This window comes from Pipistrellus hanaki, assembly GCF_964339955.1.
Source record: "Pipistrellus hanaki genome assembly, chromosome: 15".
NCBI classification, from domain to species: Eukaryota; Metazoa; Chordata; class Mammalia; order Chiroptera; family Vespertilionidae; genus Pipistrellus; species Pipistrellus hanaki.
In genome coordinates this window covers 43,003,838-43,020,621 of record NC_140517.1, presented here as the reverse complement: position 1 = coordinate 43,020,621, position 16,784 = coordinate 43,003,838, and the positions used below count along the sequence as shown (strand labels likewise).

The following is a 16,784-nucleotide window of genomic DNA, read 5'->3' as shown; positions in this document are numbered from 1 at the left end:
TCTTCTGGTCTCCCTAAGACAGGGCTGCTTCTGCCCCAGCCCCTGAATTTTTCAACACCGATCCGTCTTTGCCACCCTTTCTCCCTCATGACGTCCCTATCAGCCTCATGAGGGGCTAGGGTTGACCTCACCATGCCCCAAGTGGGCAACCAAGGCAGTTAGGGCTCCTCCCTGCATACAGCGCTCAGGGCTCTTCAGTGCCTGGGACAGAAGCCCGGCTCGCTCACTCTGGCCACAGGGTGTTGGGTGGACAGTCCTCAACTGCTTGTCTGTTAAATACACACTGAGGGGCCAGGTTATCATGATCTCTGAACCCATCATCATCTGGCCACTCAGTGCACTTCTCTTGAGTACCTCATTTATCTGGTATCCAAGATATTTTAAGTCATGCACCTGATCAGTTTTCCCCTTTGCACTGGCTGATAGCTCAGGGCAAATAGGTAGTTGATCTCCAGCAAAAATGTAGAATACTTTTGGTACCCATTTGAGATACAGAGTGGCCAGAGTTTTATGTGTTCAGAGATCATAACGATCTGGCCACTCAGTGTATATTGTTATTCCTCATATGAGGGTTTTTCCATTGTTTTTCAGAGTGGAAGGGAGGAAGGAAAACATCTATGTAAGCGCGCGGGGGGGGGGGGGGGGGGAGAAAAGGGGGCAGGGAGTAAATATGCAACCCAGGTATGTGCCCTTGACCGGGAATCGAACCTGCGACCCTTCAGTGCATAGGCAGACGCTCCTATCACTGAGCAACCAGCCAGGGCAACTGCTTGTCTATTGAATTTCCATTTCCCTGCTGTTCAGGACTCACTGACTTTCCTCTGGGAAATCCCTACATACAGCTCCTGCTACCTGAGTCTCAACAATTGGTTGGAGGATGGTCACATGACCTATCGGAGCCAATGAGAAGCTGCCTTGGAACTTTTGCTGGAAGTTGGCACTCAGGAACTTTCTGCTGCACGAACTAAACTGGAGCGATGAAAGTTGGAACTGCTGGGGTCACTTTGCCAACAGGGAGTGTCTACTGGATAAAACTGCTAGAATGGAACTCGCTGGAAAAAAAAACAAACAGCAGACATGAGCTGGCCTGCTGCCTGGACCCAGCCACACCTGAAGTCAGGCACCCACCTATTAAATAACAAGCAATAGCTTTTGGCTTAAATGCAGATGGATTATTAGTCCTAATTCAGCATTGATCTTGCTAATTCTCCCCCTGCCACACACACACAGCAGCCCCGCTAAATTACCCACAGTTCTCTGAAGACACGCCACGCATCCCGGCTTTTGTCCGGGGCATTCCCGATACCCGGTGAACTCCAACTCATCCTTCCAAACCCAGCTCTGCCATCGGTTCCTCTGGAATGCCTTCCTCAGCCTCCTTTCTCTTCTGGGATCCCCAGAACAATGGTTTCCTTCGTTTGCCATAACCCATGGCCCCTGTACACAGGGCGGCTTCTGCCTCCATGTCCAGCAGGGGGCCCGGCACGGAGTAGGCACCGATCAATGACTTGTTTATTGGATAAATGTACTACTGGAGTAGGAAGTGGCTTAGAGTCCAGTATAACATGTGGGTGGGCACGTGAGTGGATGAACGGGGGTCCCACCTAGGAACTGGGACCTGCGGATGAGGCTGAGTCCCTGACCCTCACACGCCCAATGCTCCCATTCTGCAGATGAGAAGACTGAGGCTCAGAAAGGAGAAACCACTGGCCCAAAGTCACACCCCTCCTCTTCACCTCACCTGCGCAGGAGGGCAGGGAAGGAGAACCCCAGGGACAGCGTGGCGGAGGGGGGCTTTCCTAAGTTTATTGGACGACAGGCTGCAGGTGAGGGGGCCGAGAGAGGAGGAGGGTGAGGGTGTAATAACTTAAAAACCGGAGGTGACAGCGGCAGCTCCTCGGAGATCTCTGCAGAGGGAGGGCGTGGGGGTATTTACAAGGATTTGTACAAAGTGCCCCGCACCGGCCTGGGGCGGGGAGGGGCGTTCGAGCACGAGGGGCGGGGAAAGGGAAGGAGTCTGCCTGACCCCCACTCCCAGCCCCCAATTCGCCGTCTACAGGCTCAGCAACCCCTCCTGCCCCGGCCCAAGGCCGAATGCTGGAGCTGTCGGGAGGAATGGAGAAGTGTCCTCGGTGTTCCTGCTGCCCCCGCCCCGCCCCGCAGTCTCCTCGGTGCCCGATGCGGGGAGCGGAGGGTCAGGACCGGCGGAGGCGCCCCTCTGAGCCCATTCACCCCCTCGTGCCCAGCTTCCCCCGAGAACAGCAGAGGGACAGTCTGTGCCCCCAAATCCAAGTCAGAGCCACCGGGGGCGGCAGGGCGCACCCCTCCGCGGCCTGGCCGCCCGCGGAAGGAGGGAGCCGGGGAGTGGGACGGGACGGGGCCGTGGCTCAGAGCTCCAGGTCGTTGGAGATGCGGGTGACGAGGGTGCGGAAGGCCAGGGCGGTGCCCGCCACGCGCCGGAAGAGAACGCCCCGCAGGCCCGGCCGGGGCAGCTGGCAGACCTCCACTTCGAAGTGGGACAGGGGCTCGGGCCCGCCCGCACCCCCGTGCAGGCAGGCCAGCAGGAACGGCTGCGGCTGGCGGCAGCGGCAGCGGGCGGCCGCGGTGGCCTGGCGCAGGGCCGCCATCAGGGCCTCGGGCGGGCGCGAGCTGGTCAGCTTCACACTCCAGGGGAATCGGAGCAGCCGGGGGGCGGTTTCCGCTTGATCCCAAGGTAGATGGCAACTGAGGAGGGGAGACGGCAGAGGTCAAGGGAGGAGAGGAGAGGAGGGCAAGCCGCTGTCCCCTCCTCCGGACAGACCCCTAGATGTCCCCGTGGAGCCTGTCACCGTGTCATCCCCAGGGCCAAGTTTCAGCTGGACACACAGCGGCCACCCAGCCAGGGACCACATTTCCCAGTCTCCCCTGCTGCTGGGGTCTTTGCCTCCAAATCCCAGGAGCCAAGTGGAGGTGACATGCGTGCACCTGCACATACATGACCCCCTTCAGCAGACACTGCAGGCCCGGACCCTCTGCCCAGGTCCTCTGAGGCGGCCTCTCTCGTGCAGGTGGCACAGGCTCCAGGGCAGTGGTGCCACCCTTCCTAATGCCGCGGCCCTTTAATATAGCTCCTCAATGTGGTGGTGACCCCCAACCATGTAACTATTTTCGTTGCTACTTCATAACTGCAATTTTGCTACTGTTATGAATCATAATGTAAATCTGTGTTTTCCGATGGTCTTAGGTGACCCTGCTGGCGGTTCTCAACCCGTGGGTCGCGGCATTAGAAAGGTTGAGAACCGCTGATCAAAAGGATGGTGATGCAAGAACCTCGCCACCTGATGAGGCTGGGGAGCGGAGGGGCCCTGGCCTGGCCACGCGGTTTGTGTAAAAGGGAATGCATTCCCGTCTCTTTCGGGGTCTCTGCTCCAGCGGCTGGGCTTGTTCTTCACTAACACATCGTTCTGATGAGAACAGTCCCCTTTCCCTTGGAGGACCAACCTTCTCCGCTCTAGACTCCGCTTCTCACCAAGAAGGGGACTTGGAAATTTCTGGGGCTTTCTGATTGTCGCTGTCTCGGGAGGGGCGCACTGGGGGCATTTATTAGCTTGTGTGGGGTCAGGGACGGCAGGTTCTGCAATGGGAAGAGGGCCCCGCACAACAAAGAGACACCCTGCCTCCGGCACCAAGGGCGTTCCTTCCGGGAAGCACTGCAGAGCTGGTCTTTCTGGTTTAGGTGGGCTGACTGGCTCTCAGTGCCAAGGGCGGGCACATGACTCAGTCCTGGCCAATGAGAGCATTCCATCTCCCTGGCCACTGTGATTGGCTCAAGGATGAGCACATGATTATATCTGACCAATCAGAAGAATACTCCATCCTCCGCCATAGGTACTGGTTTGGACATGTGACAAAGCCCCAGCCAATGAGAGTCAGCCCTGGGACTTTGTTGGAACTCCTGGGGCAGCTTTACTCCCACTGGGGGGCCTCTAAACTGGTATCCTGTCAAACTCAAGTAGGGCGTGGCAAAGTATAGCACTGCCTGCTTTTCGTAAATAAAGTTTTATTGGAACGTAGCCAGACCCATTAGTTTGTATTGAATATAACCACTTTTGTGCTACAATTGCAGAGCTGAATAAGCATGACAGACGGACGAGCGCTCAAAGTCTAAACTACTTTCTCCCGGGATTGTTAGATTCTGTCTGCACAGCTGGCCCAGGCTGCTGGCCACCGTTCTGCTCCCGGGAGGAGAGGAAAGGTGGGGTGTGAGCAGGGGGAGGAGCTGTTACAGATGGGAGAGGCTGAAGTTAGAGACTGTCAAGAGGAGGTGCTGCCGAGACCGGTTTGGCTCAGTGGGTAGAGCGTCGGTCTGCGGACTGAAAGGTCCCAGGTTCAATTCGGTCAAGGGCATGTACCTTGGTTGCGGGCACATCCCCAGTAGGGGGTGTGCAGGGGGTGTGCAAGAGGCAGCTGATCGATGATTCTCTTTCATCGATGTTTCTAACTCTCTATCCCTCTCTCTTCCTCTCTGTGAAAAATCAATAAAATATATTTTAAAAAAAAAAGAAAGAAAAAAAGACTTAGCATTAAAAAAAAAAAAAAAAAAGAGGAGGTGCCCCAGGATGGAGTGAAAATGAGGGGAGTCTGCAGAGCGGAGGAAGAGCTGCTGGTAGAGAAGGGAGAGTCACGGGGATTCAGGGAGTTGGCCTTAAAGGATGAGACTCAGTCCCACTAAGGACCCGGGGGTGGAAGGGCAGGTGCTGAGGTATTGGGGTCTGAGGCCCGTGAGGGAGAGGGATGGTGTGGCAGTCACATGACCCCACTTACCTTGTGACCTCAGGTCCCCCGATTCTCTCAGGTTCGTCTGAGACCCTAGGGGAGGAGAGGGGGCCAGAGTGTTTAACCTGGACACGGGGAGCCTCCTCTCCCCCACCCGCTGCCTCCAAGACTCTGCCCTGGCCCCGCGCCCCCTGCTGGTGGGAGCCGGGCAGGGGAGGGCCCAGAGCCGAGACTGGCTCTCCGTTTCCATTCTGAGATGGTTAGTGCGGGGCGTAGGAAAGACACTGGAGTTTGGAAGACGAAAGCAGCAGGCAGGCGGGCAGAGACCCACGTGGAGAGGGGGAGACACACACGCACCCCTTCCTCAGGCTTTGCTCCAGTGGCACCTCCCGTGAGGCTGCCCCGTGGAGGGCGGCACCTTCCCTTTCCCACACCCTGCCCCCTCCCCTGCCCTAGTTTTCTCTCCCGGGCTTGTCACTGCCTGGCGGTCCATGTATGTTCCTATGTGCTGCTCACTGTCTGGTGCCTTAGTGGAATGCTGGCTCTGCCCGGGCAGGGCTTGGCAAAGGACGTCTTGTTCACTGTACCCCAGGGCCCAGGACGGTGCACACACAGCAGGTGCTCAGTGAATAACACAGGCAAACATTTACAAAGCACATCCCAAGGCAGCATTCTAAGCTCGGCCCATACACCACCTCCCTTAGTCCACTCGGGGACCCTGTGAGGGAGCTGCTGCTCTGATCATCCCCATTTTACAGAAGAGAAGAGCGAGGCCCAGAGAGGCCGAGCGGCCTGCTCAGGTCCCTCAGCAGAGCTGGGGTCTCAACCTCCTGAGCCTGGCTCCAGAGGCCAGACTACTGTTTATTAAATGAGTGAATGACCCCACATACAGACCCCGCTCCCACGCCCAGCACCCCCGCCCCCCACGCCGGCACACACAGCTCGGACATGCGGACGAGGAGGCAGAGCCAGGGAGAGCGGAGGGTGGACAGGACTTACTGATCTTGGATCCCTGGGGCAAAGAGGCGCCCGAAACGCAGCGGTTAGAGTTCTGCCGTTTAGAGGGATCGAGGGTAACCCTGCAGCGTGAGGAGGGAGTGAAGGTGACGGAGGAGGAGGAGGGTGAGGCGGAAGTGGAGGAGGTGATGTCGAGGTAAAGGAGGCAGAGTTGAGTAGGAGACAGGTAAGGCCCATCAGCCCCCAACCTCGACCCCTGTCCTCTGTGTCCCCCGTGGGACTCACCTTCGGGTCAGTTTGGAGGTCAGCTTGGTGAAGAGGTTGGTGGTGGGGCGGGGCCGCCCGGCGGGCAGGGGGGTGGCCTCGTGGGCCAGCGTGGGAGAGGCCGGGGGCCCGTTCTGCACGCCCCCGCCTCCCCCGCTCCCTGCCCGCCGGTCCCGGACCTGGCCCCCGTGGAAGGTGCTCCGGATGGTGGAGCCCCGCGCCAGGCGGCTCCGCTCCCCGGACGGGGGAGCCAGGCTGTGACTGGAAGGGGAGGCGGGGGGCACCCGTGGGGTACCCGAGCTGTGGGCAGAGAGGAACAAGTCAGAGAGGGACCCCAAGGCAGGCCAAGTCCCCAATCCAGATTCCTCCCTGTCCTGAGATCAGAACCTTCTCCCCACCAAGAGCTCAGAGAAAGGCGAGCTGTGCCACCTGTGTCTGCACCGGTCCCTCCACAGGCCCCCTCCTCACCTGTCCCTCTTCAAACTCTGTCCGCTCCCCACGGCCCCACCCCAGCCCCCTTTCTCCAAACTCAGCACTGGATAGATTCAGATACACTTCTGGATGAATCCTTTGCTATTTGCCATTCAAACCTCAGGAGCCAAGTCAACTTCGCAAATACCCTGCTATCTCACCCCCATTATCCAAACTTGGGAAATGAATAGGTGTGTACGTCAAGGGTATTCATATTCATTGGAACAATTTCTCAACAGGTGAAAATAAAAAGGAGGGACCTGCTTCTGAACTCTCTCAAGATGGCGTGTGAGCACTGGTGACCCCACTGTCCCAGAGCCTCCTCCAGCCCCTCCAACACTCCCAGTTCTGACAGCAGGGCCCAAGCTCCAATCTCCAGCCTTCCAGGGGCCCCTGCACCAGCCTGGAACTCAAAGAGGGAACCATGACTGTGGCAGATGCCACTACCTCTCCCCTAGAATCCATCCTTCTTGTTTTTCTATAGTAATCAAATATTTAACTAAGATGTGAGTACAGCACAGGGCCACCTAGCCAGAGACTACATTTCCCAGCCTCCCTTGCAGCTAGGGGTGGCCATATGACCATGCTCTGGCCAATAGAATAAAAACAAAAGTGTTTGGTTCTATTGCTGGGTCTAAAAAGAATGCTGTTTGCCCTCTACTTTCTTTTTTCTTTTTTAAATATATTTTTATTTATTTTTTACAGAGAGGAAGAGAGAGGGATAGAGAATTAGAAACAACGATGAGAGAGAAACATCGACCAGCCGCCTCCTGCACACCCCCTACTGGGGATGTGCCTGCAACCAAGGTACATGCCCTTGACCGGAATCGAACCCGGGACCCCTCAGTCTGCAGGCCGACGCTCTACCCACTGAGCCAAACCGGCTTCGGCTCTTTTTTTCTTTTTAATAATATCTTTATTGATTTCAGAGAGGAAGGGAGAAGGAAGAGATAGAAACATCAATGATGAGAGAGGATCATTGATTGGCTGCCTCCTGCATGTCCCCTATTGGGGATCAAGCCTGCAACCCAGGCATGTGCCCTTGACTGGAATTAAACCTGGGACCCTTCAGTCCAAAGGCTGACGCTCTATCCACTGAGCCAAACCAGCTAGGACTGCCCTCTACTTTCTTTCTGCCCCTCTGGCTGTTTGGGAAATGGTGGCAACTGCGGCCATGGCCTGAGACCCAGATCGGAATCCATCTGGGTTCTCAGAGGACTAACCCTCCCCCTCATTTACGCCATGACACCGTCTCTCGACTAGAACTGGAAGGCCACGCATTGCCATGGTTACAAACACAGACTCTAGAGTCAGTCTAGCATCTTTGCTTCTTGACTCACCAGCTGTGTGGCCCTGGACAGTTTACCTAGCTTTTCTGCATCTCATTTTCTCAGCTGCCAATGGAGACCAGGCTCTGCCTACAAGGTTCAGGGCATGCCACCCGCTGAGGTGCAGAGGCCTGGCACAGGGTTCCTGCTTGGTGATTATTATTTTTATATCCCGGGGTGGGCGGGCGTGTCACTGTCCCAGAGTCCCCCCGCCCCCGCTCCTGGACTTGAACCCTGACATGAACAAATTCATTCCCTCTCGCCTCCAGCCAGTCTGCGCTGGTTCCCTCACTCGCCAGCTGAGAGGCTGAACAGACACGAGCAAACAAGTTTGAACACAAGCCAACCAGAGGATGCGGAAGCTGAGACATTCTGGGCTTCTAAGTTCTAAAAATGGATCATTCAAAAAAAAAAATAAACTCCGATTTCTAAGGCTCGTGGGCAGGGAACAGGGCAGACTGCCTCCCGGCGCTGACTAATGAGGGAGGAGGACGGTCAGGGGAGCCTGGGAGGGGAGGACTCGCACATTCTGCCACGGGCAGGGCAGCTAACACCCTCCCCAGAACCCACGGCACCCCTGTCCCCCACCATCTCCCCCCTCAGATCAAGGGGGCCCTGCTCACCTCCCCCCACGCCCCTGTCCCCACTGCCGCCCGCTCCATACCTGTTCTCTTTGCCATTTGGCAGCAGGGACGGGCGCTCAGCCCCCGGGCGTTCCGTGCAGACGTAGGTGTTCCTGCGCGTCATCATGCTGGGAGGGAGGTTGTTCTGCGGGAGACAGGCCAGGAGGGAGTGAGGGCATGAAGGGACACTGACCCCTCACGCTTACCCTCCCTGGCTCCCTCATCGTGAACACGGAGAGGCCTGTGTGTAAACTGACGGCTATTCTGGGCTGAAGAAACCGAAGACTCAGGCTCATGGGCCATCCCAGCAATCCCGGGGAGTCACAGGAGGCCGGGGCTGGGAGGAGGGAGGGTCGGGAGGCTCCGGGGGCAGCCCAGTCCACCTCTCCCACTCCCCTTCTCCCCGCCCCCGGTACAGACCAACCAACTTGTAAAACACGTTCATGCTACACGGTGTCTCTCCGCGCTGCCTGTGCAGACGGTCTCTCCTGCTTGGATATTCCTCCTACCTCCCCTGACTCACTCCTGTGTACACTGAGGTGTCACTTCATGATGCACCCCCACCCCCACCCCCAGCTCCAGACTGAGTCAGGGTCGCCTCTGGTTCCCCCAAGGCAGCCTCTGTCACTCTGCGCTGCAACATCTGTTCCCGTGCTCGGCCCTCCCCAGAGCCGTGAGCTCCGAGGACAGAAATATCCCGGCGGCCGCCCGTCAGCCGCGCTGGGAGTGAGCCCTCCTCTCGCCCAGGCTGCTGTCTGAGGCGGGTGTTTCTTATGTTTGGAAGCGTTCCGCCCGTTTAGTCCATCTGTGTCTGGAATTTTCTTTATGGGAAAGTTCTAAATGACGGAGTCTGTTTTCTTTAATAAGAACATGCGACTGTTCAGGTTTCCCATTTCTTTTTGTGTCCGTTTGGTTCACTGTGTCTTTAAGGCTTTTGTCCGTTTCATCTAAGTGGTCAAATCTATTGGCTTAAAGTAGCTCCTGCCTCCTTCTCACTCTCTCTTCCCGTTATAACAGTCCCCTTTCCATTCCGATATTGGCGATTCGTGTTTGCTGCCTTCTTTCTGTCCGTCCTGCTCGGGGTCCCGTGCTTCTACCAACCTTTCTAAGAACCAGCTTCCGGCTCTGGTGGTTTTCTCTAGTGTACACTTGTTTTCCCTTTTATTGACTTCTATTATTTCCTCTCTTCTCCTTTCTGGGGGGCTAATCTGCTGTTCCTTTCCTCCCTCCTTAAGCTGTGGGTGTATTGAACACAACAGCAGCTCTCAGTGAGGGCTCACTGAGCAGGCACCGCGTGCAGTACTTTATGTACAAGATTCTCTTCTTACAATGACCCAGGTTCTTAATGAGCTCATTTCACAGGACGGAGTCCTAAAGCTCAGAGAGGTAGAGTCACTTGCTCAAGGACACACAGTTCATCGGTGTCATTCAAACTTCGGTCTCTATGGCTTCAGTGTCCAGACCCCTTTCCTATCACCTGCCTGCACCCGGGGCTCCCACTGTCGAGGGCATTTTGGTTCCTCCGCTGCACCATTCCCCTCCAGGAAACTATAGACGCCACGTCTACATCCTCAGACTCACCGGCAGCTCAGGTTCTGGACAGGAACGGGTCCTGCCAACCTTCTCACGCATGAAGCCCCGACTTCAGCTCTCACAGGCCAGGCCCTGCGGTCTCTGCTGCCGCAGGCCCCACGCCCTCTCCCGGGTGCTGAGGGCCCGGGGCCTCTGGGTGAGGGTGAAGTCCTGGGGGCTCGCACTGGAGCCCTGACCGTGTGTGTCCTGGAATTCAACAGGGCTGCAGGCAGCCCCAGCGGGGGCAGCTCCCGGTGGCTCTGGCTTGCTGACGAGGTGTCATTCCCACAGGTCTAGTCCTTCGCCTGCTTCTCCAGCCCTTCCTACAATTTGGTAAGCACCACAGCCAGTTCCCTGTATTAAATCCTTCCTGCCCAAAGCACGCTGTATGCTTCCTTCGGACTCTGAATGCTAATTTACACATGAGCACCAAGCACAAGATCAGACAGAGGGGACGCTCAGCAAAGGTTTGTTGAATGAATGAGTGCGTGAACGGATGAACAAGGAGTCCCCTGTGTGGTTGGGGAGCAGGATGGGAATCGCCTGGTCTGAAAAGATGCGAGCCCAGTGGCACCTGTAGGCGGGGCCTCGTGGTCGCAGCCTGCCCCTGCCCCGCCGGCCGCTCACCGGGGTGCTGGCGCTGTCCTTCCGCCGTTCCGGGATCTCGGCCTTGTTGGGGTTGTGGGCGCTGCTGACCATGGGGCTGGACGGGGGCAGCCCCCGGCTCCCGCTGCCCGCGGCGCTGCAGCTCGCCTTCCGGCTGGGCAGGCGCTCCTCCTTCAGCTCCGCCTCCCCCGTGCTGGTGGGGCTGCGCTTGGGGTGCAGGGGTGCGGGGGACGGGCCGCCTGGCGGAGGGAGGGGACAGTTAGGTGGCATCCCCTGGAAAAGCCGGGACCTGCACTGGGTGATCTGGGAAGCTCAGCATCCCTCGCCTGGGCCCTGTCTCTGCGCAGGCCTGACGGGGGCCGTCAGAGTGCCCGGAAGCTCCGCCGTGACAGGATGCCCGCGGGGGCAGGCTATGCCGGCATCATCCTCCTCTTTTAGGGCCAGAGACTGGGAACAGGCGAACAGTTAAACAAACCAAGGCATTTCCACACACGGACTACGCAGCCATTAAGAATGAGAACACTCCGCCCAACCGACGTGGCTCATTGGCTGAGCATCGGCCTATGACCAGGAGGCCCCATTTGATCCAGGTCAGGCACATGCCCGGGGTGCAGGCTCGATCCCCAGTGTGGGGCGTACAGGAGGCAGCTGATCCATGATTCTCTCTCATCGTTGATGTTTCTATCTCTCTCTCCCTCTCCCTTTCTTTCTGAAAACAATAAAAATAAAAAAGAATGAGAAAGCTCTTTATGTAACAAGAGTGATTTTCAAGACAGACTGCAAAGCAGGCCTACATGGTGCTGTCATTTGCATGAAAAAGGAGAAAAGGGCCTATCTCTACATCTCTACCGTATCTCCTGGTTTATATATGAATATCTCCAAAGAGCTATCATCTGCATCAAGAGGATATTACCTTTACGGTAAACTGTTTATGTAATATTTGTATCTTTGTATGCCCCTTTCTTTCTCCTTTTTGTCTTCTCTCTCTCTCTCTCTCTATATATATATATATGTATATATATATATACACACACACACATATATATACACGCACACACACACACACTTATTCACAAAAGGACATTTTCCCCATTGATTTTTGGAGAGAATGGAAGAGAGGGAGGGAGAGGGAGAGGGGGAGGGGGAGGGGGAAGGAGATGGAAAGGGAGAGGGAGAGGGAGAGAAACATCACTGCAAGAGAGACACACTGATTGACTGTCTCCCGCACGTGCCCCAACTGGGGCCAGGAATGGAACCTGCAACCCAAGTACGTGTTCTTGACCAGGAATCGAACCCAGGCCCTTCGGTGCACACGCCGAGGCTCTAACCACTGAGAACTACTGGCCAGGAATACCTCATTATCTCTCTCTATAAAACCCTAATATGCAAATAGAACGGTGGAACCGAAAACTGGTTGCTATGATGTGCACGGACCACCAGGGGGTGCGTGCAGAACATGGCAGGCTTCGGCCACAGCGGGATGGTGGAACAGGTGAGCAGGGGCACCAGACCAAGGCAGGGTGCCGGTTGCTGCCATTGGGGCCAGCCTCTGCTGGTTACAGAAAATTATTTGCTCCTGCCTGCCAGGGCCACTCACACCTGCTGCTGGTGCTGACCCTGCTTGCACCTGCTGCCTGCCTCAATCACTCAATGCCATCAGCAGGCGCCACTTGCTTCTCCACCTACCCCTGCTCCTGAGGGGTGATGGGGCCAGCAGCTGCCTCTCGCACCCGATGCTAGTAATGGCCCTGCTCACACCCACTGCCAACGCCTGGTGCCAGCCCCAATCTCTTGGTGCCGTCAGCGGGTGCAAGTGGCGGATGCTGACCCCGATCGCCCCTGAGTGCTTCTCCACCGCCCCCTGCTCCTGAGGGGTGATCAGGGCAGCAGCCACTGCTCGCACCCACTGACTGCGCTGGCCCCAATTGCTCCATGCCATCGGTGGGTGCGAGTGGGACAGTGCCATCAGCGGGTAGGAATGGCAGCGGTGGTATCCAGGGACTGGGGACCGGGGGCCTCACTGCCCAGAGTTCTTTTCAAGGTGCACAAATTTGTGCACTGGGCCCCTCGTATATTTATAAATAAAACCTCTCCAAAAGAATGCATATAAAACCAGTAACAGTGGCTGCTCCAAGGAGAATGGGTGGGGGTGGGGCTCACAGAATGCTGCACGAAGACTATCTTACTGTTTGCACTTTGCATACCACCAAGATTTAAAGCCTGTGATGGTTGTAATTTCAAAAACAAATCTGGCCCCTTAGAACATCTGAGGAATTTATGGTTCTGGAACCCGGGGATTAAACACGTTCTAGAACGTCAGAGTCAGAACTGCTAAATCCTCAGGAACCTTAATGGTCACCGTCCAAGGACCGTAATCTCTATGACGGCAGAGGGGCACTGACAGACATGGGCACCAGAACGACCTTCTGCCCTGAGAGCCTGGGAGCCCAGGTCTCCACAGGGTGTTAGGGCCACAATGTTCTACCACAGGAAGTTGGAGTCACAGCCCCTCTAGCACTTTCTGGGCCAGTCTTGCTATTTAAAGGGGTGGGGAACCCCTAGCTGGTGTTGTTCAGTGGATAGAGCATCGGCCTGCTGACTGAAGGGTCCCCAGCTCGATTCCAGTCAAGGGCAAACGCCTGGGTTGTGGGCTTGATCCCCAGTGGGGGCGTGCAGGAGGCAACTGACTTATGATTCTCTCTCTCATCATTGATGTTTCTATCTCCCTCTCCCTTCCTCTCTGAAATCAATAAAAAAATATATTAAAAAATAATAATAATGAAGGGGTGAGGGAGCCCTGGCTGGTGTGGCTCGGTTGGTTAGGCATCAACCCATGCACCAAAAGGTTACCAATTCGATTCCCGGTGGGGCACATGGTATGTTGTGGGCTCAATCCCTGGTAGGGTGTGTGCAGGAGACAGCTAATCAATGTTTCTTCCTCTCTACCCTTCTCCCTTTCTCCCTAAAAATCTATAAAAGCCAAAACCGGTTTGGCTCAGTGGATAGAGCATCAGCCTGCAGACTGAAAGGTCCCAGGTTCAATTCCAGTCAAGGGCATGTACCTTGATTGCGGGCACATCCCCATTAGGGGATGTGCAAGAGGCAGCTGATCGATGATTCTCTCTCATCGATGTTTCTAACTCTCTATCCCTCTCTCTTCCTCTCTGTAAAAAATCAATAAAATATATTAAAAAATAGAATAAAAATAAAAATCTATAGAAAAAACAAAACAAAAAAACCTTTAAAATAAAAGGGGTGGGGGAAGGAGACCCAGAGTGGGGGAACGGCTTGACCTTCTAGAACCACACACTTCCTGCTCAGGCTGTGCTCCCGACCCTCCTCTCCAGGTACAGCTTGAGAGAGACTGGGAAAAGGATAGGTTGAGACAGGTAAGGGAGAAGGAAAAACCAAATGAACAGAGAGGAAGCGAGAGAGTGTCTGCTGGGGGTCTGGCTGCTTTTCCAGCTTCTGATGCTTCCCTGAGCCTGGCTGTGCGTTCCTGCCTCCACCGTGCGACGTGCCTGCACCTCGGTAAGGAAGCCCTCTCTCGGAGGCAGTGGAGCGGGTTTCTGTTGCCCCCAGAGGGCCTGGCTGGGGGCCTTACTCACAGAAGTCGCTGTGCCGGCGCTGGCGGTGATAGGTGGAGGAGGAGCTCCGCTGCCCTTTGCTGTGGCTGGTGCCTTTGCTGGCGCTTGTCCCGTTGGTGGTGTCGCTGGGCGCCCGCACCCTCGCCAGGGCCAGTGCTGGAGCGCCCCGGTCCCCACCCTCCTGCAGGACAGACAACGAACCTCAGCCCATGTTCTCTCTGCCCCAGACATCCCGCCAGCCCGGGCACCCCGAATCCCAAACGCCCCGCGCCTCCTGACCTCAGTCTTCCTGCCCAGCAGGAGGTAGGTGGCGGTCACTTCGTTGTACTTCTGGCTGGTCAAGGCCTCTTTGATTTCCTCCCGGGTGTAGCCCATGCCCACCATGACCTCTGAGAGAGGGGGACAGAGAGGAGGCTCAGGCCCGCGGCCCTTCCTCTCCACATCAGCGATGCCCACCCTCTGGCTGCCCAGTGCCCACTCCCCCTTCCGCCAGGAGGACCCTGACTTTTCCTTGGCAGGACACCCTTTCCCACTCGGACCACTCAGCTGAGGCCCGCCTGCCCCAAGCCCGAGGGCAGGACGCTGATCCAGGTCTGCCCCCCGGGCCCAAACTGCCCGGTTCAGGGGCAGCCAGTGGGCACCATTGGCGCTCTCAGAGGAAATGTAGGAAGTGGCTCTCCCGACGAGGTGCCCAGACCACTAGGCTCTGCTGCTGGCAGCTGCCTCCAGGGGGAGGGCTGCCTGGACATAAAGCCGCTGCTCAGCAGACTCGCACCGCCTCTGAGCACCTGGGGCCAGGGGCTGAGGGCTGCCACACCCGGCCTGCTGGGTCATGTCTCACATCACTACCAGGTTAAACCACACTAAACTGCCGGCACTGACCACGTTTAAGCACACAGCGATTTCGTATGCTTCAACCGCTTATCATCATCATCATCATCTGGTTTAAGCCAGAACGACTTGGGTTTCTGTTACTTACAACCAGGGAAGCCCTGGTTAAGGACCTTCTGGCGGGGGCCTCAGTTTCCTCGGCTGCAGAATGGAGGGACACTGGAGGGTCCCTAAGGGGCTCTTCCAGGGCTAATGCTTTAGGGGGCAAGGTTCGAAGGTTCTGGGCTGGAGCATGGGGAGCGAAGGAGCGGAGGGGGAGGCACGAGCGAGGTAGGGACTTTCCCCGAACGCGCAGTTACCGATGGCTGTGCCCAGCTCTCCGGAGTGATCTGTGACATCCTGTGTGTGTGTGTGTTTAATATTCTTTTATTGATTTCAGAGAGAAAGGGAGAGAGATAGAAACGTCAATGACGAGAGAGAATCATGGATCGGTTGCCTCCTGCAGGTCACCCACCAGGGATTAAGCCCGCAACCTGGGCATGTGCCCTTGACTGGAATCGAACCCAGGACCTTCAGTCTGCAGGCTGGTGCTCTAGCCGCTGAGCCAAACCAGCTAGGGCCATCCTTTTGTGTTTCAATAGTCACAGTACTACGTGCTGATGTACGTAATACTACGTCCTGATGTATGTAATAACGTGTAAAACCCTAATGTGTAAATAGACGGAACATGCCTAATATAAAGTGCAGGATGTAGATTAACTCAATTAATATTCATAACAACCCCGTAAGGTGGTTCTAGGAAAAGGCCATTTTACAGACGAGGAAGCAGACGCGCCGGGAAGGGAAGCCACTCGCCCAGGCCTCGCAGCCAGGAAGTGGCAGCACAGGGGCGGCACCAGACCTCGCTCTCCCCCTGCCCTGCAAAGCCGCTGATGCCCCCGAGGGGTGGCTGGGAGGCTCCTCCCGGGCCCTGTGCCCCGAGTCTGAGGTCTGAGGAGCTGGGCCCGCGCTCGCCGACCCTCACCGATCCGCTTGGTGTCCCCGAAGTCCTCCTCCGGCTCCGTGTATGGCTTCAGCTCCTCGCCCTCATAGCCGATGTTGATCCATTTGTCTTTCATGATTTGCTGCAGGAATCGGAGCAGGGCAGGGAAGGGGAAGACACGTCAGGAGAAGCCAGGAACAAACAGAGGTTCCACCCCCAAGGTCTAGCATCCCAGAATTGAGGGCTTCCTGAGAGTGAGCACCTCTTCACCCCATTTCCGCCTCCCCCCCAACATCCCCCAGCCTCCAGATGCCACTCCCGCCCCCACATCATCTGGGGCCCAGCACGCTGTAATCATCCGAGAAGCTCATTAGCTAATTACTGGCGGGGCAGGCAGTGGGCGAGGCTGCTGGGGGTGCATCAGGATGGGTCCGGGCGCCTTTTCCTGGGCTGCCCGGCCCCCCCACCCTCCGGCGAGGACCTTAGCGGGCAGTGGGGAGAGGACAGTGCAGGACAAGAAGGCTCCGGAGGGCGCGGGGCCGGGCTCACCTCCAGAGTACAGCGTTTCGCCGGGTTCAGCACCAAGAATCTCCGCAGGATGCTCTCACAGTCCGTGGACATGTAGAAAGGGACCCGGTACTTCCCCCTGAGGACGCGCTCCCGCAGCTCCTGAGGGAGGACGGGCGGGCGGGGTTACCGGGGGAGGGTCCGCCCGCCTCCCCCATCACACACACACACTCATCGCGCAGCTCGGCCGTCCCGGACAGAGCGACAGGAGCCCCGAGTCCCGGCCCTGAGGAGGCGGGTG

General features: G+C 56.9%; 1 protein-coding gene across 2 annotated transcripts in view; it reads right to left on the bottom strand.

The window, feature by feature from the left end:
• Nucleotides 1-1,490: 1,490 nt before the first annotated feature.
• Nucleotides 1,491-16,784, bottom strand: part of MARK4 (microtubule affinity regulating kinase 4) — a 32,303-nt gene continuing 17,009 nt past the window's right edge. Inside the window, exons 9-18 of one of the 2 annotated variants that reach the window (XM_084860727.1) lie at nt 16,526-16,645; nt 16,019-16,118; nt 14,443-14,552; nt 14,185-14,344; nt 10,598-10,815; nt 8,440-8,543; nt 5,998-6,276; nt 5,755-5,834; nt 4,804-4,848; nt 1,491-2,724 (exon numbers count right to left, since the gene is read on the bottom strand). In XM_084860727.1, the coding sequence (XP_084716853.1) occupies nt 2,660-2,724; nt 4,804-4,848; nt 5,755-5,834; nt 5,998-6,276; nt 8,440-8,543; nt 10,598-10,815; nt 14,185-14,344; nt 14,443-14,552; nt 16,019-16,118; nt 16,526-16,645 (1,281 nt within the window). In that variant the 3' untranslated portion in view covers nt 1,491-2,659. The remainder of the gene's footprint in view (nt 2,725-4,803; nt 4,849-5,754; nt 5,835-5,997; nt 6,277-8,439; nt 8,544-10,597; nt 10,816-14,184; nt 14,345-14,442; nt 14,553-16,018; nt 16,119-16,525; nt 16,646-16,784) is intronic. The other variant, XM_084860726.1, reaches the window with a different exon arrangement.